The 25,806-nt window shown below is 37.0% G+C and overlaps 2 protein-coding genes across 10 annotated transcripts; one reads left to right on the plus strand and one right to left on the minus strand.

The window, feature by feature from the left end:
- On the minus strand, nucleotides 1–22,699 carry LOC122576593 (tumor protein p53-inducible nuclear protein 2). Of its 9 annotated transcripts, none has more exons than XM_043747147.1 (6): nucleotides 13,272–13,750; nucleotides 12,953–13,001; nucleotides 9,036–9,225; nucleotides 7,965–8,006; nucleotides 6,587–6,975; nucleotides 2,156–5,955 (listed from the first exon to the last, which is right to left on the minus strand). In XM_043747147.1, exons 3-6 carry the CDS (start codon nucleotides 9,196–9,198, stop codon nucleotides 5,800–5,802), a joined length of 750 nt encoding a protein of 249 aa, XP_043603082.1. In that variant the 5' UTR covers nucleotides 9,199–9,225; nucleotides 12,953–13,001; nucleotides 13,272–13,750; the 3' UTR covers nucleotides 2,156–5,799. The 9 variants fall into 9 exon arrangements, with proteins under 9 accessions (XP_043603076.1, XP_043603082.1, XP_043603083.1 ...); XM_043747146.1 differs by lacking the exons at nucleotides 12,953–13,001; nucleotides 13,272–13,750 and adding exons at nucleotides 6,277–6,336; nucleotides 21,132–21,641 and having other exon boundaries at nucleotides 5,879–6,013; XM_043747141.1 differs by lacking the exons at nucleotides 2,156–5,955; nucleotides 12,953–13,001; nucleotides 13,272–13,750 and adding exons at nucleotides 1–251; nucleotides 21,132–21,651.
- On the plus strand, nucleotides 265–3,560 carry LOC122576597. Its single transcript, XM_043747159.1, has 3 exons — nucleotides 265–376; nucleotides 653–817; nucleotides 1,261–3,560. Exons 1-3 carry the CDS (start codon nucleotides 265–267, stop codon nucleotides 1,572–1,574), a joined length of 591 nt encoding a protein of 196 aa, XP_043603094.1. The 3' UTR covers nucleotides 1,575–3,560.
- Nucleotides 22,700–25,806: the final 3,107 nt, after the last annotated feature.

Raw genomic sequence — 25,806 nt, forward strand, 5'->3', positions numbered from 1 at the left:
TTTTATCCAATAATTATTTATTGATATATAACATGAGATAAAATAATAATTATTAAAAGCTTCCTATGTGAATTATTCAGCAATGTATAGCGTTAATAATAAAGTTCTCTCAATTACCAAATGAACGTGTTAAAGGCCAGGGGATAACGATCGTTTTCCAATGAAGTTGTCCGCGAGCGTGTTAACGTTTTGTCTTTTTTTCTCGTTTGACTTCGTACATCGTCGACAAAATGACAGGAATTCCCTCGGGGCTGAAAATATGCGATGCAATCTAAATCCACGATCACCGCCAGCCACGAGAACGAGGAAAATGAATCGATGGAAGAGTCTGTTTTCGAGCAGATATGCGACACAATATTCGTTCTGATACCAGAAGGTGTGTGCACAATTTTTTTTTAAAAAAAAAGAAAAAAGAAAAGAAAAAGAAGAAAAAAAGATTGAGGGATTTTTCTTGAAATACGGCGCTCCATGGCGTTTCAACGAGTCGTTTATTTTATGAATTTATCAGAATAAATGGAGTTCTCTAAAATGATAGCTATTTTCCATGACAGAATTTTCAATGTTTCGTTTACGAACTATATTGATTCTATATCGGTGACTGATGACTGTAAACTGGCCATAGATGCGTATTTATGATGGGGTTCTATGACAGTGCCGCGACTGAAGCAGCTGTTCCTAAGTTGGAGCCAGCTAGGCACCGAAGACAGAGTACAATTAGACGCGAAAGTGGCCAACTGGTGCTGTCCTAACAGGCGACAGCTATACAAACCTTTGCAAGAGGCGTTGGTTCGCTGGGAAACTGTGCAGGACACTCAAGGTTACTTATTATCAGTACAAAACTCAACACTTCGATTCTCTCATCATTTTTCACAAATATGGTTCATGGTGCTATTACATCTGTTAATTCAAATGCTCGTTTATCACGAATAAAATATCTCGCTCCTTATTAGTATTGTCACTTCTGACTTTTTCCTTGCTTTCGCTTAATTCTTTGCAAATATTTGAAAAACATTGATACTAAATAGTTGATGTATTAAATATTTACTGCAACATCCACCATTAGCAAAATATTCAAAATCCCTTTCTTTCCAATGCATAAATACTACTTTATGTAAATATAACCTCTACGTCACGATCGTCGAATTGGAAAGAAAAAAAAAGGAAAAAAAAGATAGAAAACCTCAACCGCCTCCAACTCTCGATGAATTATCGATTCGGGCCACGATTGATTAACACATGATTATTCATGAATTATAACAGGTGCTCCCGGTTGCGAGCCAGGTATGGTCTCGTTTTCCTGTGATCCTCAACTGGAGGAGGAGTTGGTCAGCGTTATTTACAGCCTGGAACTTTTGTTCAGCAAAAATCGACGAGGCAGAGAGATCGATATGGACTACGAAATTGGTCGATGCACAGAATTAAGAAGAGAGATGTCCTTGAATCTAAACTGCGATGGAAATCTATGCTCGATTCTCAGTGCAAAAGACAGGACACCTCACTCTGTGCATAGTTGCAGCTACATAGCCGATTTTAAACGACCTGACGAAGAACTGAGCGGTTATCTGACCAATTAAGGATCGATCGTTATGTTTCAGCTCATTTTCATCTCTGACGTTCTGTCTGAATTTATCGAAAATTCTCTAAATGTAGAAACACTGATCCTTTCTTTTGCGGGCAACTTGTGTTCGGTTATTCTGGATGAATTCCTTTAATAGGAGAGACGAAGTAATATAAAGTATAACATAAGTGCCAACAAATATAAGAAAGTGTAGTTAACTAGAGTAGTTTGAAAAAAAGGTTAGGTTTCTTTGCGATAAAGAATTATTTTTCGAGGCATAGCCAATGAAATTTTAAGATGAACTAGTTAATAAGAAATCATTCGAACGACAACAATTTTATCGAAAATACCAGAAATAATATTTTATCAGACGAGTACTGCAGTCCCATTGATTAAAAATACAATATATAAAATAAACTGCTAATTTATCTGGCTTACTGTAATAAAAACGATAGACACTTGTCAAGGTAAAAATTAATTAAAAATAACTCGATTCGGATGAATCTGCTATCTAAGATTGACCAAAAGTATGTAAAAAATTGGAAGAAAAAAAGGGAAAGTTATTCTAGAAAATTGTCAAAATAAGTCGACAATTAATTAGCGACATAAAATGTTTTATTAACCATCGTTATACGGTCAAGGTGTACGAGCATACATTTAGATAACATGATTCAATACGATAATGAAAGATGTCATAAAATCGTATGTTAATTCTCGCCACAAAATCACCTTGCCCATCATCAACACCATTCTTCTCGTATCAATCCTTTTTTTCGTTACCATTTTTTTCTTTTTATCATTTTCTGTTTTCTTTTCTAATACATTTATTACACAGTAGTAATGAGTTTATTCAGGACGAGCACTGTTTCTTACGAGAGAAAGGTAAACGTTATGTAATACGTGTACACATGAATTAACCGCGAGAGCAAGGAACATCCTTCATAATCTCTCACTTCGTTAACCTTCAAACTATAGTTTTGTGCAGCTTGGCAAACCAACGGGAACGCAGCCCTCAATCGTTCACGACACTCATCTTTAATTATTATTTACAGAAACGTCATTTAAAATCAGACTGATTTCGAGTTGGATCCAATGCGGTCCTCAACTTCGGTTCCTTCGTTAATACGCCAAAAATTTGCTTCAATGAATAATGTCTAGGAGAACCTAAGTTATTCCAGATCACATCAGGCTGTTAAGTACTATAATAGATCGCTAGATGGCGGCTACAACGCTTTAGAAGAATCTCAAGTGGGATCTGGAATAATTAAAGTCTCTTTTTTATATTTTTTTTTCCTTTTTCCATTTTTACTTTTTTGTTTTTTTTTTTAGAAAAATTCACGAGTTTAGGACCACAAAGGAGGAAAGTTTCCTGTTTGAAACACGATTAGCTATTCTCCTTGCGGAGGAGAGGGTCGCTCGAGGTCGAATTCAGTTTGAATCACAGCTGTCTGACAACTATCATCCAATAGTTTGATTGGACGAGTTTCTATTGCTACTAGTTTATTTATTATTATTATTATTATTTTTTATTTTTTTTATTTTGGACGATATCCAGCTTCTAGGGCCTTGACGAAACAACTCTCGAAGAAACACTCCAGGCAGTGACTGTTCTCTAGCATTCTGTGGTTTCTTGAAACTTCAAAGAAGTCTGAATTTCATTTAAACGAGATTGCTGTCGAGTTGAACGTGGTGTCGCCGGGTTTTCTTCATAGAAGAAATCATCTGAGGGGAGTTTGTATAATAGTAACGATATTGCACAATCTCGCACTTATACTTGGACACGCGAGTCTGAATTTATAAAAAATCCAATTTTGGCGACACCAATCTCTCTCCTCGAGCTGTTTCGCTATTATGGCCGTGATACTTGTACTTGAACTCTGGCTCGTTCTTCAAGATTGCATAGCACATCTGCAAGCAGACTGTTTATTTGTCTTGTCTCAACCTAACTTAGGTTTCTTGTGTTCCTTTCTTAAATTAGAAAACAGTCCGCCCTAAGCACCTTGAGGAGTTTCAAACTGACAATTACATTTCTTTTCGGGGCTTTCTTGCACAATTAAATTGGTATTGTTAAGCTAATGAATTCCAATTACACGTCATATTAATTACAAAAGATAGAATGCAACAATTCGTTCAATTCGCTAAATACTGTAACACTTGCAATCCAATTACTATAAACTGTAAAAAAGATTGAGTTTAACCAGGAATTTGTTCCACAGTGTTATAGCATCTATAGTCCATTACTAATGATAAACAAACGAAACCAGTAAGTAAAATTTTGTTCACTTCATTAGATATAATAATATTGACAGTGCAATTGTTAGTTACAGTAATGACCAATTATGCAAGAGGGCCAATTGTCTGACCAGTTGCCCAGGTACAAGTATCCTCAACGAGTGAGACTCAACCAATCCAGTGTCAACGAGATCCCTGGGTTCGGTCAGGACAGCTTGCACTTGCTTCATCCTTCGATCCTTCCACGAAAAGCGAATACTTTGAAACTGCGCTACAACGCGCATCAGCTATATAGAGACCGATTCTCCAGATTGAGAGAAAGAATTTTGTGTTCAAGCCTTGCTTCTGTCCCTTTACGAGACACTGAATCATCTTTACTCGTCAACTTTTAGGTTTAGATTTCTATCTATGCGTAAGACAGGCCAAGAACTATTGACAAGAGTTTTGGTAATTTTCGTTGAGACGATTAGAGAGAGGAGCCAAGGCTTTCTTCCATTTTCTCTCTTCAAGACGCGTGTGTCATCCTCGTTTTCACTTTATCTAAACGGTACGCTTAGTTTAATCGATATTCAGTTGATAGTACCATACCATGTGTGCCGCTAAATAAATACGTTTATTGACGAACGTCCATCGACAAACATTTGCTACAGTCTCTTGTTTGACAGCGTTTTATTGCTTAGAGGAAAACGTGTTGCAAGTAGACTGTGGACATTTAGGCAATTTTGTGTTCTTCTTGTTTTCGGTGTTGTATAAGTGAAATGATGGAATTTAAATAGAAATTTCGGTACTTTACCTTGGATATTCTAGATATTTTTGTATACATGCATTCCGTTCAATTTTGCACATTTAAATTTCATATAAATGCAGAAAAATCCGCAGTCTAATCGTGACACTCATGTTTTCAAAAAGATAAGACACCACGAAGAACAGCGACATCTATCAAATGGACGTTCTACGACTATCAGCTATCTTCGGAGCCGTTCTGAAAGGCAACGCATAAATTATACCACGTTTGTAATTATAATCAACCATTTATAGTTGATAAAATCCAACAGAAATTAATCGTAATGTGAACTTAAAAGGTATGGTCCCGAAGTGAGGTTCTGGCCATTTGAAAGTCGCACCATCGTGAATCGGTTTATAGAAGCAGGATAGCGACGTCCATGGGATTTTCGGGGAAAATAAGATCAGTTTTCGGTTATTACACTAAAAGTTATACTCCTGTTACGCTACACAGGCGCATAAATGATTGAACGACTTAAATAAAAACTAACGAGTTAAACATACGAGTAAAAACACATTTGCCCATACTAGAGGCTAAAAATTATACACACGATCCAACTGAGTACCATACACGCGCCATTATACACGAGATATTCTATAGATGAGACTCTCACCGCGAACCAATAACGTTTCTCATACTTTCTTCCCTTTTAATTTTTTTCTTCGCTCGTCTTCCTTTTCCACCAGCAAGATACCAAGTTCGTATCGAATATTTTTGTTCTTTTTTTTTTTTGGTTTTCTTTTTTGCTAAATGATATTAGTTTTTCTTCTTGATACGAACTCTTCTTGCACAGGAAATTGTTTCAATGTTTTTGTACGCTGAGGAGCGGCTTAGCTAACATAAAAATTGATAAGAGAGGATAACCACACTTTCGCCTAATCTTCTTTGCTATTATTCTTTTTTTCTTTTGTTTTTCTACGAGATTTATATTACTACCTTTCCTTTCTTTGTATTTCGATTAGCTTCTGTTTGTTAGTTGCTTTATGCGATTTTAGTGTTTTATGGGTTCCACCGAGCAATAGATAAATAGGGGTTTTAGAAACGAATTTCTCTATTCTTATTTATTCTCATTGTTTTTTCCATTTCTCACTGGTTTCCTCTCTTTCTTCTTATTAAATAATTGCTTTTAATCGTTATTTCAATGCAACATAGATTTTTCTGTTATATGCCTATTCGCGTTTTAGGAAGAAAGTATATGAGTACACCTTGGCCTGAGATCAAATGACTAGCATTTCCGGTTGTTGTTCGCGCCACTGTTTTGGATACGCAAGCGGTCTTGGCGGCGCGGCCGCTTGCCTTTTACGCTCAACACTTCCCTCAGCTTGTTACTTCTCTCCAGGCGACCTCTCTTCAGTGCTTGGGTAGTCCTCTTCTCGTAAACCTGCACGTAATTTTGATTCACACTCAAAACTTTCATTGAAATTGATCTTCATAATATGCTGCAATACGGAAAATTAATTTCTTTATATTTGGAAGGATCGAGCTTTTCAGTTTTAAGTGAAGGTTAAATGTAATCCGATCTTTGAACTTTAAAATGAAATGTTTGGCTACTTCTATCGATAGGTCGTTATCTCTGTTATACTTCAGCAATGGACACTTTGGTTAAGCAGGCATATTAACTGGTAATCAGCGTTGGGTCTTGAAATGTGTATTTTGGCGGCGAGCAGTGATAATGAAATAATTATCTTCTTCTTTGTCTTACGTTTGTAAAATGTTCAGGTCTCCAGTAGAAGTTTCAAATTATACTCCAGTTCGTAATGCACTGTTATCAGGTACATATCATTATTCTTAGGGAAAAGCGGAAAATTCGATAATGAAGAAATAGTAGAATATAGTTTATCGTCACAACCAGTTGACAATAATTTGTAATTTGTATCGGTGTAATGAATCAATATTAGTTAATTTATTAGTGTAATAAGGAGATAAGTATCCTAGAAAATTGGCATTTATCTCGCTACAAACACCATATTCTCGCTTATAAAAAAAAAAAAGAAAAGTTAACAGCGAATTACCTTTTGCGCCGACCGAAGCTGAACTATCCTCTTCTCAGTGCGTGTACGAGGTCTTTCGTCGTGGATGTTTGGTCTATGGGTTGCTTGTTGCTCATCTTCGCTTCTACCGGGGGCACGTTCCGGCGATGCTGGTGTTGCCGTGACCGATGCACTGGAAGCAATGTTTGGCAGAGCGTCCTCCTCGACGCCTCGCTCTTCCGGTGCGTCTGGCGTTGGCGGTGGAGTTTCAGGAGCGATCGAAGGCGCTGTGGCTCGGTAAACGGACATACTGGGATGCTCTATCAGCAGGTCCTCTAGCGGTGATGTTTCTACGTTCACGGGACCAGCCCGTGTAAAACATGCGGGTGGTGTTACATACCACGACTCCTCCAGCGCCGTCGTTCCGTCAACTGCAGGTTTTAAAGCTCGCTTATAGCATTACTTCTCCAGGGTACGCTCTGTAGATAACTTACACTGTCGGTCATAAGTATTAGGATATCTATTTCGTACAATTATTGCGAAACTCTAAGAAATGTTACTCTGTGTAGTATTTTATATTGTATGACATGTACGATACGAACAGATTAATAGATTTATAATAAAATAATCGAGAGATAAAAGCAATGGGAAACATCGAATTTACGTTACTACCACGAAGTGTCCAAATACTTATAATTGCTAGTGTTTTTATTCTGAGGGCAGACCTGAAACTGCCTTGAAGAAGTGAACTGCAATATCGATAAAAGAAACGCAACGCACTATTGAAAACTCGATCGAAAAAAAGAAAACTATGAATGTAATACTGAAACTTTCTCTAATTATAATCTTCGATAATATTATTTTCAGGTCTGCAAACACGTCTTTCGAAATTCTATTACATTGTTCTACAATGAATGTCTGTTCTACGATAAAACATCTGACAATGTTATGATAAAACAAATAGTTTTGATAAAACTGTCATTTATTTTGAGATGAAGATCTGTAAGTAAGTAGCATACAAATTCGTATAGCTTCCTCAAATGTTTAGGTTTGCTTGTCTCACAAGTTCGTATATGTGGTATATAAGAGTTGTTTGATGTAAAGATGTACCAGTATGGAAAGTTGAGCAGAAAGCGACATTTATTGTGTAACAACGTAATATTTTTAATCGTCGTTGTTTTTTTATAGACTAAAATGTAGCTTAGGTTAGTCAGGTTGCTTGAATTCCATTTGTTTAATCATTCTCATAATAATCATATGTTTCGTTAAAAGCTACATATGATATATATTATATATGCATCGAAGTAGAATAATTTCAAATTTCTGATCAAATTTCAAAAAACCTAAGATTTTATTTATCTCGATATTATTTGAATTCAAGCAATCTGACTTGAACGGATACCTAATGGAAAATGGATACCTAAAATGGAGTCGAAGAAAGTGGTGGAACTTGCTGGATTGTCTGCAATAAGGAGAGAAATTGCGAATGAATTGTTAAAAGCTAAAAATAAAAGTACACAACATCGTCAGTAGTCTTGTAACACCCTGCATGCATTAAATGAAGCTTTTTTGCCCGTATATCATCTCTTGTTTCAACCCTTTATAAGAATGTAATTCGTACTACTTCCCTCTATACGTTTTTCATACACCTACTTTCATAAATTCTACAAAATTAACATCAAAACGTCTAATGAATGAACCTATAATTATAAAAGATATAAAATACAGTATCTATCGAAAAAGAGAAAAATCAAATTTAGTAATTTTCCACACCGATAGTATTCAAACGTTTCTACGCCTAGAAGAATTATAAAACACTCTCTTTCTCTTTCCCTCCCTCTCCCTCTCTCTCTCTTTCCCTCTCCCTCGCTCTTTCCCTCTCCCTCGCTCTTTCCCTCTCCCTCTCTCTCTATCCCTCTCCCTCTCTCTTTCCCTCGCCCTCTCTCTGTCTCTTTCAGCAATGCAAAACTCGCACAGGCAAGCGAAATAAAAAAAAGAAAGAGAGGAAAAAAAAGTTAAACTCCGAAACTTTGACATGCAATTCTATTTGAAGTAACAATACGAAACAATACAAAACAAAATAAATAACAAGGATAAAACACATTCTGCCTATTTCCCAAGCTCGACAATAACTACAGACAGGCCTACCAAGCTTAAAACTAGCAACCACCCTAAACAGCCTGGAAGACAAGTCAAACAAACTTCATTAGGAAAACAATCGGGCAAGAAAGGCCTCGTTATTTTCCAGCACTGGAGTATTCGCATTATTCATCGCTGTATAGTCCAAGGCACCTCATTTTACACCCGAAGGGGACAGAAAGCTTCCCTTGGCGTGTGAGAGGCAGTTGGACTGTAAGATGTGATTTCTATGTGTGTTTCATCTATATACATATATATATATGTATATACAGATACAAAATATATATATATATATTCGAATTTCTCGAGATCCCCTTTGGAAAGGAACGTTTATCTCGCTCGTTGAACGTACCAGCACGGTCAATGAGGATCCAGTCATCGCCCTCAATCTCCACCTGACTGAGCCTCGCTATTACTGGATGGGTCTCCGGGGTTTCGTTATTGGACTCTTGCCGTGAATCCTGCGCGCCGGAGATATTACCTCCGAGTAGGTAGTTTGCCAAACTGCTCAGCATCCTGACCTTCTTCTTGCTCTTCAGCGCCTATAATAACAAAGGATAACGTCTCATTTTAGAAAAATATTCGCAAAGCTTTTAATGGCACCGGTAGCGTAATACTGATATTTGATAACCCAAGGTCGATTGTGTTTTGTATGGGCGATAAAGATTTTGGAACGTTTGGTCGGTGATATTCTTAACTAGAGACTTTCTAGAGGAAAGAATGCGATTGGTGGTTGTTTGTTGGGCAATTTGAGACTGGTGAAATTTGATCATCAGCGAGTTAGGTTCACTAAGATTCGATCTGTTTTACTTGCACGATCTTTGGCTGCTGAAATTCTTGGTGAGAGATATTTTAGGCGAAGAGAATGGGATGTGTTGACGATTGTTAAATAATTTTGGGATAAAAGAGCTTGATTCCGCACAGTTGCGTTTACTTTATCTGGATGACGAAGATTCTGAGATCTTCGGTTGCTGAAATTCCTAGTTAGAGACTTCCCAAGTAAAAGAATGTGACATGTCGGTGGCTGGTAAATATGATTAAGAGATTAATCCTTTGCACTCGAGGGGCTATTTTCCGCGACCACGGCGTTCCGTGTGGCAACTCGAGAGGGGCATGAGAGGTGATAGTCCCTGTTTATCCTAAAGATTTCAACCTCTCCAATTGATGAGAGCTCAGTATTGGTTCGTAAATAGATTTCTTAGCTCTTTTGTATTGTTTGTTATGAACTGTGAAGTGTTACACTCTAAAATGAAGATGAAATATTTATGCTGAAATTCTTCCGAAACTATGGTTCTGGCAACGTCTCCGACGTTAGTTTAGATTCGACGATGGTGGCAGAAGTATTATAGTTTCGTAAATTTAGAAACTCTAAACAAAATGGATTTGGAAATTTGTTTAATTAATTCATATATTCTGTAAAAGAGCAAAAGAACGAAAGGCCACTTAACCACCTGCGATTTATAAAAAGTTTAGTTTTAGTTGAGAGGAGATATTCGACAACCGCGAGATCCAGCTTCGACGTCGACTGCTAATTGTGATGAAATTTGATTAAATGTAAAGCTCCATGTAATTTTAGCAGGAACAAAACAGGATTGTAAGGTGTGTTCTTACCACAAACAAAGCAAGAGTAAGACACGAAACAACTTATTATTGCGATATTTGTCCCGACAAACCAAGGATGCATCTTGGTAGACATTTTATAAATTATCGTAGAAAAGAAAAATAGAGAAAAAATATTAAAAAATGACATGTTCGAAGATGTAAATATACATAGATTATTAAAATATAATGTTTCTTTAAGTTAATTTTTCTATAAAATCATTTTATATTACCTACAGGGCACTCGTTACATACGCGCGAAATCACCTCGAGTTGCTGCTACGCCTGACCGAAAAGGCCGTCGAGTGCAAAGGGTTAAAATGGCTAAATTTGGTAAAGTTCTATGTATGTCGGTCGGATTATTTTCAACTGTACGGAACGCAGCTGCAAGTAATCGTCGGAAAATCTCGATTTTATCGGACAATGGAGCGCGTGTAGCAGAAAGTGCGTAGTAGAACGCTATCGGGCCCATGGTCACCATGTTATAATTATCGCGACTCGTATACGACAGCACGAGCATCATCAACGTTGAATTATGTAAGAAAAGAGGCGATGGTGGAACAGAACCTTGCTGTATGCACGGCAAATTCCAATATTCGTCGAATCCTGGTTATCTACGACCGACGTTTCTCGTATGATACCTTTAGGATCGCCAAGTGTGTATCCGCGAGGCCTTGTAATTGCCTTTATGACGATTGCGCAATGGAAAAACGTGAGCCGCGCGTGAGAACGCTTCGCTTCCCCGCAAATGGGACACCGATGCCTGCGTTTCGTTATTTATCGAGTCGCCGCGTCACGCTGTTGCACGCGGTTTGTACGTTTCGCCAGACCACCCTTCTCCCTCCCCTCTCCCCGCTTCCCACCTCGTTTCAAATTGTCGTTCCTTGTTCGCTTTTCTACTCACCAGAGTAAAAAGGAGATTCCTCGAAAACGATTCTCGCGGTCGGAGTTGGATTTCGAACGAACCTGTATTTAGTAGAAATATACCGTCGTACCTATACATAGGTCGTCTACGAAGGTTCTTTTTCTTTTTTATTTAATTTTTATTTGTCCAGCTAGACATTCGGTAAATTTTTCTAGCTTAAATTTTCCTAGCTTGCGAAGGTTTTCCTACATTTTAGAAGAGGATCAATTTATGATTGACGATTTTCACTCGTCGGAATAAAAAAAAGAAAAAAAGATTCTTCGAGAACGCTTCCTACGACCGATGATGAATTTTTGAACGAGTTCAATCGAATTTCTGACCTGTTTAATGGAAATATACTGTGACGGAGGATTTTATACATTTTAGGAAAAGGCTAGTTTTGGTCAACAATTTATTTATTAATATCTCTTTGAAACACTTAGCGAACCGAATTGGGAGATCTGCCCTCTGTGAAGAACATCGCTGCGTGACTGAACGGAGAGATGTTCCTTTTTGACTTTAGCAACGCGTTTTCCTTTTTTTTATGTTGTTATTATCAGTTATCGTTTAGCTGGAATTGTTGCCAATTAATTGCGCCATTTTCACTGCTTCTATAAAGTACAGTATATAATAAAATACAGCAATTTAGTGGTGTTAAAATTAATTAAGAAGTTACACTATCAGTCACGACTAAATAAAGTTATAATCGAACGATACCACAGTGTAAAAAAATATTAAAATGCATTCGGAATTTTTAATCTCACTATAGTCAACCTAACCTCACCACCATTAAAGTCACCTTTAATGTTCAAATTTTACCTATATTTCTTTATATTTTTAATTTGATGTTTTCTATTATCAATATGTGAAATCGTTAAATAAAATCATCAACGCAAAATATAATTAACCACTTAAATAATTTTTGCTCTTCTTTGATTTTTAAGTAGCGAATATTAGTCCCCGATACTTGGAAAAATGCGCGGTAGGAAACGTATAGCTCGCTGTGGCCCGCGCGGTTGGCCAAGTGTAAATATGGGAAAAGAACTAATTCATTGGAAATTTCGAGATCATATTTTTGTGCGAAACTTGAATATCACAGTAGCTCTTGCGATATAACTGGATATTCCTGTAGATATTTCTATCATTTAGGAAGTATACAGCTTTGAGATAGTTATGCAGAATGTGGCATATAATGAGTGGTAACCATTTATTTCTATAAATAGTGGTGCCATCGAAAAAGGTTAATAGAATTCCTAACCTTTATGGACAAATGATTACGCTACTGTGGCGATTGTTAGTTATAGCAATAGTGTATCACTGCAATAGCAATAAAGAATGAAGTATGGAGCTTGTGAATGATAAATTATTTTGAAAAATACGAAGAATAGGGAAAAATGTTTTAGATAAATGTTATAGATTATGAAGCAATACAAAAAGCGTGCTAGAAATTATTTAACCTTGCAATGACTCTATAGTGTTGCGAAAGTCACAAATGAAGTCGTAAGTTAAAACACTTATGAATACGAACTTGTATTTTCTACTATATATTCTTGTAGCTGATACGAAATTGTTTAGAAAACACTGCGAGATATGAATTTTCAAACTTCACGTGTCATTTATTTCGAATAATCATGAGTTTCATGCTCAAAATTAGTATAGTGACAAGCGTAATAACAGGTATAGCAGAACCAAATACATAATATAGTAATAAAGTTAACAGGTAAAATAATTATGTCTATTGCACAAAGTATTATAATAATACTTACAGATATCACTTTCCTACGTTTCACAAACACTGAAACTTTATAAACACCACTAAAAATAAAAAAAGAAACTTGTAAACACACGTCTTGAAAAGTTATTATATCGAAGATAAAACGCAAATGATAGAAAGTGCAGGATACAATGAAATAGATCTAACGAAGACGCGCCCTTAGGATTATCTCGTTACATGAACTCGGAATAAAATTAACAAGAAATTCGATTATGGTACGCGCATGATGGATAATAACACACGATGTTTCTAATAGTAAAACGATTTTCAGTTTGCGCTCGTTCACTCAAGCAACCGATACTGACGCATACCTACTACTTTAACATTCCAAAAGTCCACCGATACCATAGGAACAGATAATCCCAATCTGACGAATCAAACACAATATAAATAAAAACTAGCTCGATGACCTTTGAACGAAACTTGAAAGTCTTTGAAACTTTTCCTTTGTTCGCGACACGACCTTGCGATCTTTTGGTAAGGAAATTAAGAACGTAAAAAAGAGAAGAAATATAGAAAACAGCGCGGAAGGAAGTAATTAAGATATTATAAAACGCGTCTCGATTGCGCGTCTGTTTAATGATAAGGCAAGAAATTCGATAAGATTGTGCGCGAAAGTCGCGAAGGAACGTTCGCGTCCACTCACTACACGCGAATGATTCATGGACCAGTGAAAACGCGACCATCGGGTAAGCGTGCTTGGTCATTATCGTAGATAAACATCTGTTTTGCTAATTTCATTGCTGAACAGATAACGGATTGTGATGCAACGTGATCGACCGCCGCTCTGTAATCGCTGAACTGCAGACTTTTATGCAAATTCCTATTTTTATGAGCATCAAGTAAATGTTTGAAACTACATCGTTGTAAGTTTCAATTCAACACACAGATTCCTATAAAAAGTTGCGAATTTTTTTTTATAGCAACTACCTGGTAGTTGGAGCGTTAAATGCGTGTGTAAAATCCACTAAAATAAAGTTCGATGCCGAAGTTAATTAAATGCGGTTGCGCGTTCTTGTTCAACCTTGAAATCACTCCCGATCCAATTGCATCGAAATTCGCCAGGAAAAGTTGAACAGAAACGGAATACCTTCTACCAATTAAAATCCAGCCCTCATTACCGACGCATTCAAACCACCAAACCACACGATCTCGAATAACGAAATGGCAGATAACAAAATCGACATAAAATATCCTCCATCCAGTCCACCCTCTCTCAAACGGACCAAACCTCGATCGTTTCGATCCAATCTGACTTTCAGCCATTTTTTTCACGAAGAGTAATACACACCTGGTGTGAGGTGAGGATCGTATCGATTTCGAGCGTGACTCACGTGAACCGCGAGCTCACGCCAGGGAAACGCGAATTACATGGTCGAAGCACGAATTTTTTTCAAGCTGCTGGTGTAAATATAAACTCGTGTCTCGACTTTCCTCGCGTCTGCATCATCGGTTATGCCACGTTCCAACACAACGTGAGTACAGCAACACGTTTCCGAGAGTTGATGCGTGCGCTGTGTTATGCCACGTTCCTTAAATCTGGCAACCACATGTCATACCGTGTCGAATCGCTCGTTTAGTTTACACTGCCTAAAAATGCTGAGCTATCGTTACGGACCCTGTGCATAGCTGCAACGTCTCCTGGTCGACACAAAGATCAGAGACACCCTCGCCAACTACTTAAGAATGTTATTACAAAGTATGTTATGGTGTTATATATTTATAGAAAATATAGAAAATGTTCTATATTTATAGAAAACATGGAATACCCTTGGTTTTCGAGAAAATCGATCTTGAAGATTTGACAAGTACCCTTGAACTTAGGCAATTATCGACTGATGATTTGACGATGCTCTTGAAGTTTCATAGCGATTATTTGAAAATCCGTGAAGACAAAGCACGCGCTGTTTACCGATGTCGCGTTATGTCTTCATTATTGTAAGTGTCTCACCGCATAATTATGTTAATGGATGAGTTCGGTTTTTTGCGCTTCTGTCTACGCGGCAGATATCCTTGAATCGCGTAACTTCGAATTGCAACAATCTTACGCCCATCTTTTATTATTTTTCTTTTTTCCTTTGTTGTTACCGTGTATCGTGAGACTGGCGTAATTGTTGTTAAAAGATAAACCGATTAGGCGTTATGATATGACAGTGTCGAGTTATTATGAATAGATATGACGCGATGGAATTCGAAAATCGAATGGAAGCGTGATCATTCATTAGCTATATGGACGTTCATATTGTCAATCGCTGTCGTTGTTTGCGAAATTAATCATCGTATAGTTGTACAATATATATTTGTAGTCTAGCATAATCATATAGTGCATGTTTTCTATAGTTGAACCTTGTATTGTAGTTCTTACAGTGAATATCATCATATAGTCGAGTATCTTTCAAATGGACCTAATGTAGTTGCAGACCTTTGTAATGAATTTGGTATAATTAAGAATTGTTATAACAAATCTAGTATAGTAGATACTATTGCTACTACTATATAATGTCCGTAACATTGTTGAACAATGTTAAATATTAGTGTAGTCAACTATTAGTCGACACGTGTATAGTTCAACCACTATAGATATATTTCTAACATCAATATGATATAAATATATTATAAACATACTTCAATTAGGAAAGTTGCAATAGAAAAAGTAATAAGGAAATGATAAAGACAAAGTAATAAGGTAATAAGGAAAATAGCTAAGTTAATACAATGAATTATAGTTGCTGCGAATTAAGACGACATGGAATATGTCGAGTAATATTTCACTATAAGTAATGTCTTGTTCGGAGAATTCTACAATTAATCTAGCAACGCAATGGCCACATTTCTATTATTCTATCGTTAGTTACTTTTTTCAATCGCTTTCCGTTCTTTGTTCCCTGGCAATCTTTTCTCTTTTCTTGTTCGTCTAAAATGCGTGTTATCTTATTTTCCTTGAATATCGCACGAATAACAAACGAGCTTCAGAACTCTGCTCGTGTTCCTCGTGAATCATAATCGGACTAATCGTACTGGTTACGGTAGAGGCTTATCGTTACGTCAGAAAAGTCGCTGATTTCATCGCTACAATTGTAACTCCCCGATATTGCGACAAAACACACTGTTTCGACCCATGATCGTATCTACAAAATACAGGGATTATTGTTTCACGGAATCCTTTATTGCTATGCTAACCAAATATTATTGCAGAGTATTAATTATAATTCTATATCCAATTCCTAGATGTGGCATCAACGAATTAATGAATCGATGTATATGGTCAATATAGGGAATTTTCACAGTGTTTAAACCCACTATAATTACTATTCCGCGCTTTTTACAATACTTCTAACGAGATTATATTATACACGCTGTTATAAAATAATGATAGTTTTTGAGGTATTTGGTTCCAGAGTATTTCACATTTTTTGCAAATAAAGTAAGAAGTAAGACGAAGGAAAACATTTGAAGAGATACAAATGTGAAGAAGAGAAGACAAAACAGGATATATGGCACGAAGAAAATGATAGAATTATAACTTTCTTCGGTTTCGAAATGATAGTATGACGAGTCTTATCTTTCTAAAAAAAAAAACCATTTTTTAATTAATTGGTATCTACAAATTAACACGATAAGAAAGAAAACTACCTGAAGTAGCAATTAATAGTCCAACTATATGACAACACGAAGATAAACAAGTTAATCGACGTCAATACAATAATTCCTTCTCATTGAACAACGAACTATTTTTCTCAATTAACTTTCCATCGACAAAGCCTCTTTCTTGAACCTAATCTTATTGCCGACAAGAGACCTCTTTCTTAAAGACTCGGATTTAATCCCAGCAAGCATTCCTATCTATAATCACGACATAACCTCAAAGCGCTCGCAGAATCCCCTTTTCAGCAGAAAATCAAACGAAATTAAACTGGCTGGCAGAAATTAATTTTCAATCGATTTGAAGAAGAATTGCTTTACAATCAGTTTGGAATCGCGAACCGACGCATATCTGACAGGCTGGAATTACTCAGACGTCGAGTTAAGTAGGCGGAAGCGAATGCCACAAATATGCGAGAGCACGTAATGTCAATCTATCCAACGCGTTGCCTAACTGTTTCCGCTAATAATTCAACAGGCTCGAATCCACTAGTGCACCATTTGTTTACATCGACGATAAGATCTTTAAGCGGCACGTAAAGTCTCGTTTAGATTAGCATGTTACCTGACTTTGAACAATTCAAACTCAAGCTACTTCAAAAAACCTATTTTAAAAGCGTTACTGTTAGGTGTTCAGATTAGTCAAGTTACTTGAATTTAAGTTACTCGAACAGCTACTTTTTAACTTCATCTACTGCTTACAATTAGTGTGAACGTGGCTTAAGTTAATCTCGAAAATCCTCACACCAGTAAGGAAGTTCGTAATGAGTCTGGTGAATTGTGTCAATAAATCCCCATCATTGTGACGAGATAAATATCGATGAAATTTCTTCTTCTTGAATTTCCTTTTTATTTCATACGTTTTTATTATATGAAAACGTTAACAGATAGCTAAAGAAGAATATTAATGACAATATCATCGAGTTGTGTTATACTGCTTCAATAGAATAGATGTAAATGAGGATACAACGCGCTAGGAATTTAATTAAGGTGAATACCCTTGAATGCCTTAGAATGTTCGATCTTTTTTAACCGTAGGGCATCGATTAAAAGAAAGGATAGAGAAGAAGGTATTAAGTAAAAAATATTGCTTATTATACCGATCATATGGAATTAATGTAAATGAGGATGCCAACGTATCAGGAATTTGATTTCAATTTATTTTTCATTAATTCAATCATTATTTTGCAATTATACAATGCTGAAAATAAAATACTATTAAACTTATATTTTTCCTTCATAACGTATTAAGTTTATCAACGAAGTAGATAAGTGAAAATGCAATGTTTAAAGAATTGTTTATCAATACATACGTATTTTTTTTTCAATTATATTATCGTTCCCTATTGTTTACAAATTTTCAAAACCCACAATCAGAATTAAAGTATAAATAATACAAGTGTATTTTGACAATAATTCAAATAAATCGAATGACAATAATCCACATTCATTGACACTGACACAAACTGAATTTTCTGACAATATACAACATATTGGAGATTCATAAGAGAAATTACATTTTTTGCGGATTAAAGCACATTGAAAATCGAATAACGAAATCACATTTTCTGAAAATTAAAGCGGATAAATTCATAATAAAATATCTTGGATATATACGCTTGGATACTATATACGCTTTATTAAGCCCTTAAATCGGTAATAAAATAAGTACTAATTGTATTAAGCGAATACGATTTTAGAACCGTACAAAGATGACCTATGAATTCTAACCTAACAAATACTACACGTCAGAGTCCTTCTTCGAAGCAAAAGCTGCACTCTTTAATTGGAAGAGAACTGATCTAATTACCAATTCAGTACTAATGGAAGGCACATACAACAAGATAACATCAAAATAAAAATTCTAATAAAATACCGTAAACTGCTGAGCCAAGCATGAACAAAGAAATTTATTGCATTAATGCTCTGTAATTCTCGTTTAAGGATCGTGAAAAGAAATTTACTTAAATTTTATGATCATCTGAGTGGAAATTTCTGGAAACAAAAAATACATAAATACATAAATAGGAAGTATTTTCAAATCAAAGATATCTATATCTCTCTCTGATAATTTCTAACAGGCGCAGGAACAGAACCTATAATCTCGTTTAAAATGTTGAGTTAGCTCTAACATTAAGGTTCCTTAATCGTGTTTTTTTCCAAACCATTCTAACGATCAAATAAAAATCAAGGCCGCCAGTCCTAACGAGTTATATAGAGGCGATTCCGATAAAACCAACATGATCCATAGAAACACTGGTTGTGTTAATAAACGTTTCACGTTATCGCGTAAATTCTTAGACAGCGAATATAGCCTATTAATCACCGACTCAACTCTAACGGTACCCAAACAATCGTCATAATTTACGATTCTGGCTTGTCGTTGAATCTCCTCTCTCCTTCTTTTTCCCTCTCAACGAGCACAGAGAGTGTCCCTATAACGGAGGACCGTTGTGTCGCTGTCTTTCGCATCGAATCCATCTCGCTTTCCAAGAAAACCTTCAATGAACTCGGCCGTTCATTGGCTAGACGCGAGAAAGCAATTCTCATGACCGACCAAATAGATTCCTAACACCAGAAATACTGAAATTGGTGGATTTCGGAGATTTTTATATTCTACAATTATTAGAAATATACAGGCGATTTTGTAAAAATTAATATACTGTTGATAGAAAACACCAGAATCCACCTTTTCCACTTTACAAACGTTGAGGACGGTCACGTTTCCTACGCTAATTCTCTGGTGATCAGGGAATGGATTACAAGTTAGAATTACTAGTCTTGCAGAGAAGCACTCGTAATATTTAGAATGCTACGTACGATCAGATTAAATCCATGCTGGATTACGGATATATTATTAGGAAAAGAAAGAAACGAAACTGTCTTGTACTTGTACTTGTCATAATCAACAAATAAGAATGTAGAAAATATTAGTATACTTGAGCAAAAGACTTTTATACTCTTCGCCTCACTCACCAGAATATTAGAACAATACTTTCGTGAGTCACAAAATTTAGTGTTTCTAGCACTTTCGTACTGTAAAGTGTATTTCACAAAACATTTCCGTTTCTATTCCGGAAAATTATGTAACTCGATAGTTTACATAACAAGCGAGCACAACAAGCTCGTTGGCATGTAGCAACGAAATTGCCGATTAAAACGGGGTCAATGTGTTCTAACGCGCAACACAGAAGCTGGAACGACGCGAAGAAAAGTTTAAGACGGGGGGAAGGCGTCGATGATGCAACTCTCGAGAAGTTTTGCGAGCTTTCTAATAATACTACGCGAAGACGATCGATGGAAGGCCGAAATAGAGGAGCCGAGGGATCATTTCGGACGAAAGATGGTGTGTATGGGTCTATTCAGGTAGAGTCGAGATACCATCGCAAATGTTTGGAGTTGTTCCGACAGAATTTCAAAGAAACCTTCACCATGAACTCCATTCCACCGGATTGAAATAGACTAGGTGAAGTTTAACTGTGGTCTCGACTTTAGACAATATCAAGGATTCTATTACGTAAATGTACACAGTTTATACGAGGCTTCTAATTTTGGGACCCGTTTAGTAATTTAGTCATTGCTTGCGTCTCCTACAATTTGTTAAAAGATGAATCCTCTACACAGTTAGTTCTAAAATTCTTCCGAAACGTCAAGTTTTAATTTTTCGTCGTCGTAGAAATAAAATAAATGTAACGTAGAGTTAAAGCTTTTATTGATATCGCTGACTCGTTTGTGATCCAGGAAAATTTGAATGAAGCTAATAAAAAACCAGTTAGTTTTAATTTATACTTCATGCATAATTACGTAGAAGCAATTTGATAATTTTTATTTATCCGAGAAGATAAGAATATGAATTAAAATTGAGAGACTTAACCTAACACTGAATTGTAATCATCAATGATTCAATATTATATCAGTTGAAGTTTAAATTGTTTTGCAAGCTATCAAAATTTGTTCAAAAACACTGGATGAGTAGAATAAAAGAAAATACTAGTTTTGAACGAAGGAAACCTAACCGAAGCCCAAATCGTAACCTCAACCTACCCTAGCCAGTATCTAATTTACAAATCTAACACAAACTCAAACTTAATCTCACTTATCTACAATCTTGACACTTTGATTTATTATTTTGTGGACATACATAATTTTCGACCCGCAAGTTTCTTAAATCTAGGTTTTACGTTTTTTCGAGTCTTCAATATTATCCATAATGTAGAAATCTATTAAAAATATTTAATATCTCCAAACGAAACAACCTTACTCAATAATACCAATTAATTAATACCTATTACGATTACCCGTGAATCCAATAATACCAATGAAGTATTAAAATACATAAAAGAGAAAGGAAATCAAATTCCGTACGCGTCAACTCAACTTCTCATTAAATTCTCGTTATGCCATAACTTGCAACCCCAATCACCAAAGTGAACCGCGATTTCACCTTGAATAGTTGATCACAGGCTCGATCGAAAATTCGATACCGAAACGTCGATCTAACGTTCCCATTAAGTTTGCGATATTCATACCAAGGCAGCCGTAGTGTCGCCAGTACGACGATCGTGGAACAAAGACAACCTTGCCAACGGAGAAAGACAGAGAGACAGCCTGAACGCATCGTAGAGCAAAAGAGTTGACATTACTATACTCTCTCCATATACCCTCTCTCTCTCCCACGCTCTATCTACCGATCCCTCCCGCCAGAGCTTCCTGGCTATCCAAGTAAACAAACTCGTTCGACGAATCCAAATCTCGCGCGCACTACCGAAGAGAGGAAGATACCGTTCTAGAGTCGTTCCTCCGTGTCGATGACGCGACCCGTGGGATAAAACGATGCATCTATATCGATATATGTATGCCAGAATAGACTCGTTTGGCTCGGATCATATGTTTGCGAACGCAGTTGCATAATCCAACGTTTAAGAATGGGTCATTTAAAAAGATACATATATATACATGTTAAAAGAAAGAAAAGAAAGAAAAGAAACAAATGGAAAGCATCAGTGACAACCACTGGCCCCCCGTTGCCCTTGCACTTCCAACAATCTTGCGTCGATCAACCGGTCGGTTACCAAGCGTATTACTGCCACTGCATTGTTTCGATCGAATATTCTCCTGGCTACTATACGTACATAATGTATCCGCGTCTCTGTCGGCCCCACTCGCCGCATTATTCCTCCTCCGTTTTCGTGCTCTATCACCGCGACGCGCACAAAACCACGGTTCTACATCTTCGCACTTCGATCCTGACCGCGTTGCAAGGCCGCTCTCTGTCTTCTTCTAATCACTTTCACGAACACGCGCCTCTATACGCTATACTCGGTCGATAACGTCGGTACCGTTCGACGTCACACCGACTTAAGAATTACGTAGGCGAGTGCCGAAAAACCGAGGTTTCCGCGTGTGTATACACTCACAGCCATAATACGCCCGTAGAAGACATATGTATATGGACGTACACCAAGAGAGACGCGCGTCGAGCTGCCTCTCTGTGACAACGACCTTGATCTCGAATTCGCGCTCTATCGTGTTCTCTCTTTCTCACACCCCCATTCTCTCGTTTCCTCACTCTCGCTTCGGCAAAGAGGAACAAGGAACAAGTGGGCGCATAGAGAGCAGTTTTCCTTCGATGCAGTAATAACGTAGTTAAGCAGATACCCACACAGTTAAGCGCGGTACGTCTCAAGATACTCGGCCTCCGACATATTCACGCACACGCATTCGAACTTCTGGTCAGGATCGTCCCTTCTCCCACGAAAGAACATCCCTCTTCGTTTCGTTAACTTCGTGTTCTTCGCCTCATCTTTTTTACTATCTACCTATCTCTCCCTTTCTCGAGCTTCGTTACACCCTCCCTCCCCTCGTCGCACTCACTCCCACACACACAGCGGTAACACACAGCATAGACGTGTAGCGATGAAAAACCCGAATAAACGAACAAGCCCGTGTCAAGGGGTGGTTTCGTACGACTCCATCCTCTTTTTTCTTTTATCTCGACCATAACAAATAACTGATCGTTGTCTTGCGTATTATCGGCGTTTCGCGCGATGCCCCGGGGTTTGGTTGACCCCCGCGATACGACACTGGCCAGAGAAACAAGCGACACACGTCTATGTGTTTAGAGAAAGAAAGAGGAAGGAAGAAGAAGTGTATGAAGAGAAAAGGATCCACTCGCCTGAACAGTGTTGCGTTTGAGGAGCCGTGGTAGGAACTGCCCGTAGTAATAGTCGTCAGCTGATTTCGACTGGCTGGCTGGCTGAACAGTCAAGCCGTTGTTGAGGGGCGAGAGCCGAGGTACAACATGGTGGTGGGGACAGCCGTATAGGGGGGGAAGCTTTTAAAGCAATATCAGGCTCGTACCATCGTACGACGCCCCTGTCGCATCGATCTTCTCTTTTCCCGGTTATTTCGCAAATCTTAACTGAATTTGAAAAATTAAAAATCTGACGACTCGATAGGAAGTCAACCTAGTTTTATCTGTAATATTAAGGTCTTGCTGTTTACGGGGATTCTTTACTAACTATGTCTTCTTTTTATAGACAGACTTTTATTCATCAGAGATATAGTTTAAAGACAACACTGTGTTTTGAAAAAAATATAGGATGAGATTCGAAATTGCGTGGGATGTAAAAACCACGAAATTGAAAGAACCGTAAATGCAGGAAGTGGAAAATCAATGAAGAGCTCCGTGACTTGGTTGCTGGTAGTGCAAGGCACTCGTATAAAATATCTAGCACGGTGATAATGTAATTCTTAACTGTCGTTATTTATATTACGCGAGATATAATCGTTGACCCACCTTCAATAAGCAACCGATTTTTACGATAATAAATATCAAGTGCCGATCATAGAATTCAATCACATATATGTTAAAGAGATTCTGTCAAGAATACGTTTCCATAGATTGAAAGAATCGAGAAACAACGCAAAACGTATTTCGGGTGATTTTTATTTTTATGCTGACCTTCATCTTGGCTACTGAGAATTCGCACCCGGACACGTGCGAGCAGCTTTAGCAACGTTAACTGACGTAACGTGAATCTTTCGTAATTTAGCGTACGCGACACGTAAGTATTTTTTAAAGGAAGAACCCTCACGAACCGAGAATTCGACGGGGGCCTGAGGATTCATTGATTCGTCAGTGAAAACAATTCGGTAGTGAGGGAACGCTCAGCTGGGCGAACAGCTGCTGGCCGCTGTTAACGCTTGAACACTTGGGAAGCTTCATTTTTACCTAGCCTATTCAAAAAATTTCCCTTTTTCCGTAAAAATTCCATGTCAAAATTCTTTCAGGACCGAAAAACCAAGGCCAAGTCTCTACCTGAGAATATACCTGCGAAATGTCCCTTACCAATACTTTTCCTCGAAACAAAGTAGCTTCATTTAGCTCGTAGCGACATCGTGTTGCCTGTAGTGGCAATCATATGTAGCAGTGCTTCTCAAAATAGAATAAAATTAACCAACTCGATGTAAAAAAATCGATAGTCGAAACGTCAAATCCTGCTAAATAGACTTTTGATCTTTATTCTTTTGAATTGTAATAATCCTACGAGAAACTTTCTTATTTGTACATTTAGGTTATGTTTCATCTATGCTTAATATAGACATAACCTTGCCTAAATTGTGAATGTAGCATCCAATGAAATGTTGAATGTAACCATCGAATACATAAGCCTTTGCTCTTTATTGTTTTAAGTCGTAATAACTCTATAATAAGAAATTTTGTTTCTCTTTTTTCCTTTTTTCTTATACAATGTCTAGTTTATACTCTAGTATATACCTTAATATAGACATAACTTTATCGAAACTTTAAATATAACGATGCTGTAATGTTTCCTTAAAAATCGAATAACTCCGTGTAACGTTTGTTTGCTGGATTAGAGGTATTCGTAAATCAAACGTAATCTTATCGTTATTTACAAATGAGTTTGAAGAGGTTGTATGCGAACGCTGCTATTTCATACTGATAGCTACGTAGAACAATGTATGATGAAATTGGCGAAAAATTAAAGGAGAATGGATTTCGAAGATGGAATACAAATGAATTTTGTGGAGTGAATGGGACAAGATTGGAATACCACTTTAAACAGTGTGAACGAGACGCCTGCGCCAGTCTCCTCTGTCAATACTGTTTGGGGGATGCCTCCATTTCGCTGTTGGATTGATACGAGTCAATGCACGCCAGTAACAAACCGGGCATGAGAAACATTTTATTTCCTACGACCCAGTATTGCCTACTCCTCTGACATTGATTTCCGGAAATCCTTATGTGCTCAAAAAATAAGCCAATCCCGAAATCTATCGATCAGACGACTTATTCCTTTAGCCTTCCGAATCTTATATTTTTGGCTTCTCAAAGAAACCTTTATCACCAAATTAATTTTAAGTATGGATAAATCGTTAATTTGTAATTCCCTGCAAAATAATATTTAGAAGCGAAGACACACTGAAAATGCGTGGAAACAAATTAATGGATTTTTTATGTTCTGTTACAAGATATGTATACATGCATAGAGGGAGATAATTCAGTAGTAGGAAAACAAAATTACGATAAAAGTGTAAAAGGGGAACTTATTCGGATATTTCGTTCTTTTTAATGGAAGAATTGTTAATACGATATCGAACGTTGCGTATGTGAGATTTGATAGCGTTCAATTAATTGAGGAAATGTCAACAATTGAAGAAAATTATTTTCTATCCGTAACGAAATTTCAAAAATTTTGTAATACGAATAATTTGTACAACGTAAAATAGAGAGACGTGTTCAGGATAATCTTATTAAATATCCGTCTGAGTCCCAAGAGTCGTTGTAAAAACAGGGTCGGAAAATCCCGAATAACACGATAGCGCTTGTCTCAATCGATTACGAAGAGAACCAAGTGGCGCAATAGAGCTCGTCATATTTGTTACTTATCAATAACAGACAAAATACAGACAACAAGGAGACAAATGCACTGGCTAACAAGTCGAAAATCCAAACTAAGCATAGAAAATAAGCTTAAAATATATAAAACAATTATAAAACCAATCTGGACATACGGAATACCACTATGGGGGACAGCAGCAAAGAGCCATATAAACAAAATAGAGACATTACAATACAAAATTCTGAGAACAATAGTAAACGCCCCATGGTACGTTAGAAACGAGGATATACGGAAGGACCTCGGAATACCAACGGTCAAGGAGGAGATTACCAGATAT

This window comes from Bombus pyrosoma, linkage group LG16 (genome assembly GCF_014825855.1).
Source record: "Bombus pyrosoma isolate SC7728 linkage group LG16, ASM1482585v1, whole genome shotgun sequence".
NCBI lineage: Eukaryota > Metazoa > Arthropoda > Insecta > Hymenoptera > Apidae > Bombus > Bombus pyrosoma.

Coding starts and splice junctions, on each gene's coding strand:
- LOC122576593 (XM_043747140.1), bottom strand. CDS start 21,242: ATGTCAACTCTTTTGCTCTACGATGCGTTCAGGCTGTCTCTCTGTCTT. Junction 8,007..9,035: donor GATCCTCATTGACCGTGCTG/GTACGTTCAACG, acceptor TCCTTATTGCAG/ACAATCCAGCAAGTTCCACC. Junction 5,956..6,586: donor AGCTTCGGTCGGCGCAAAAG/GTAATTCGCTGT, acceptor AATTACGTGCAG/GTTTACGAGAAGAGGACTAC.
- LOC122576597 (XM_043747159.1), top strand. CDS start 265: ATGCAATCTAAATCCACGATCACCGCCAGCCACGAGAACGAGGAAAAT. Junction 377..652: donor ATTCGTTCTGATACCAGAAG/GTGTGTGCACAA, acceptor GTTCTATGACAG/TGCCGCGACTGAAGCAGCTG. Junction 818..1,260: donor AACTGTGCAGGACACTCAAG/GTTACTTATTAT, acceptor GAATTATAACAG/GTGCTCCCGGTTGCGAGCCA.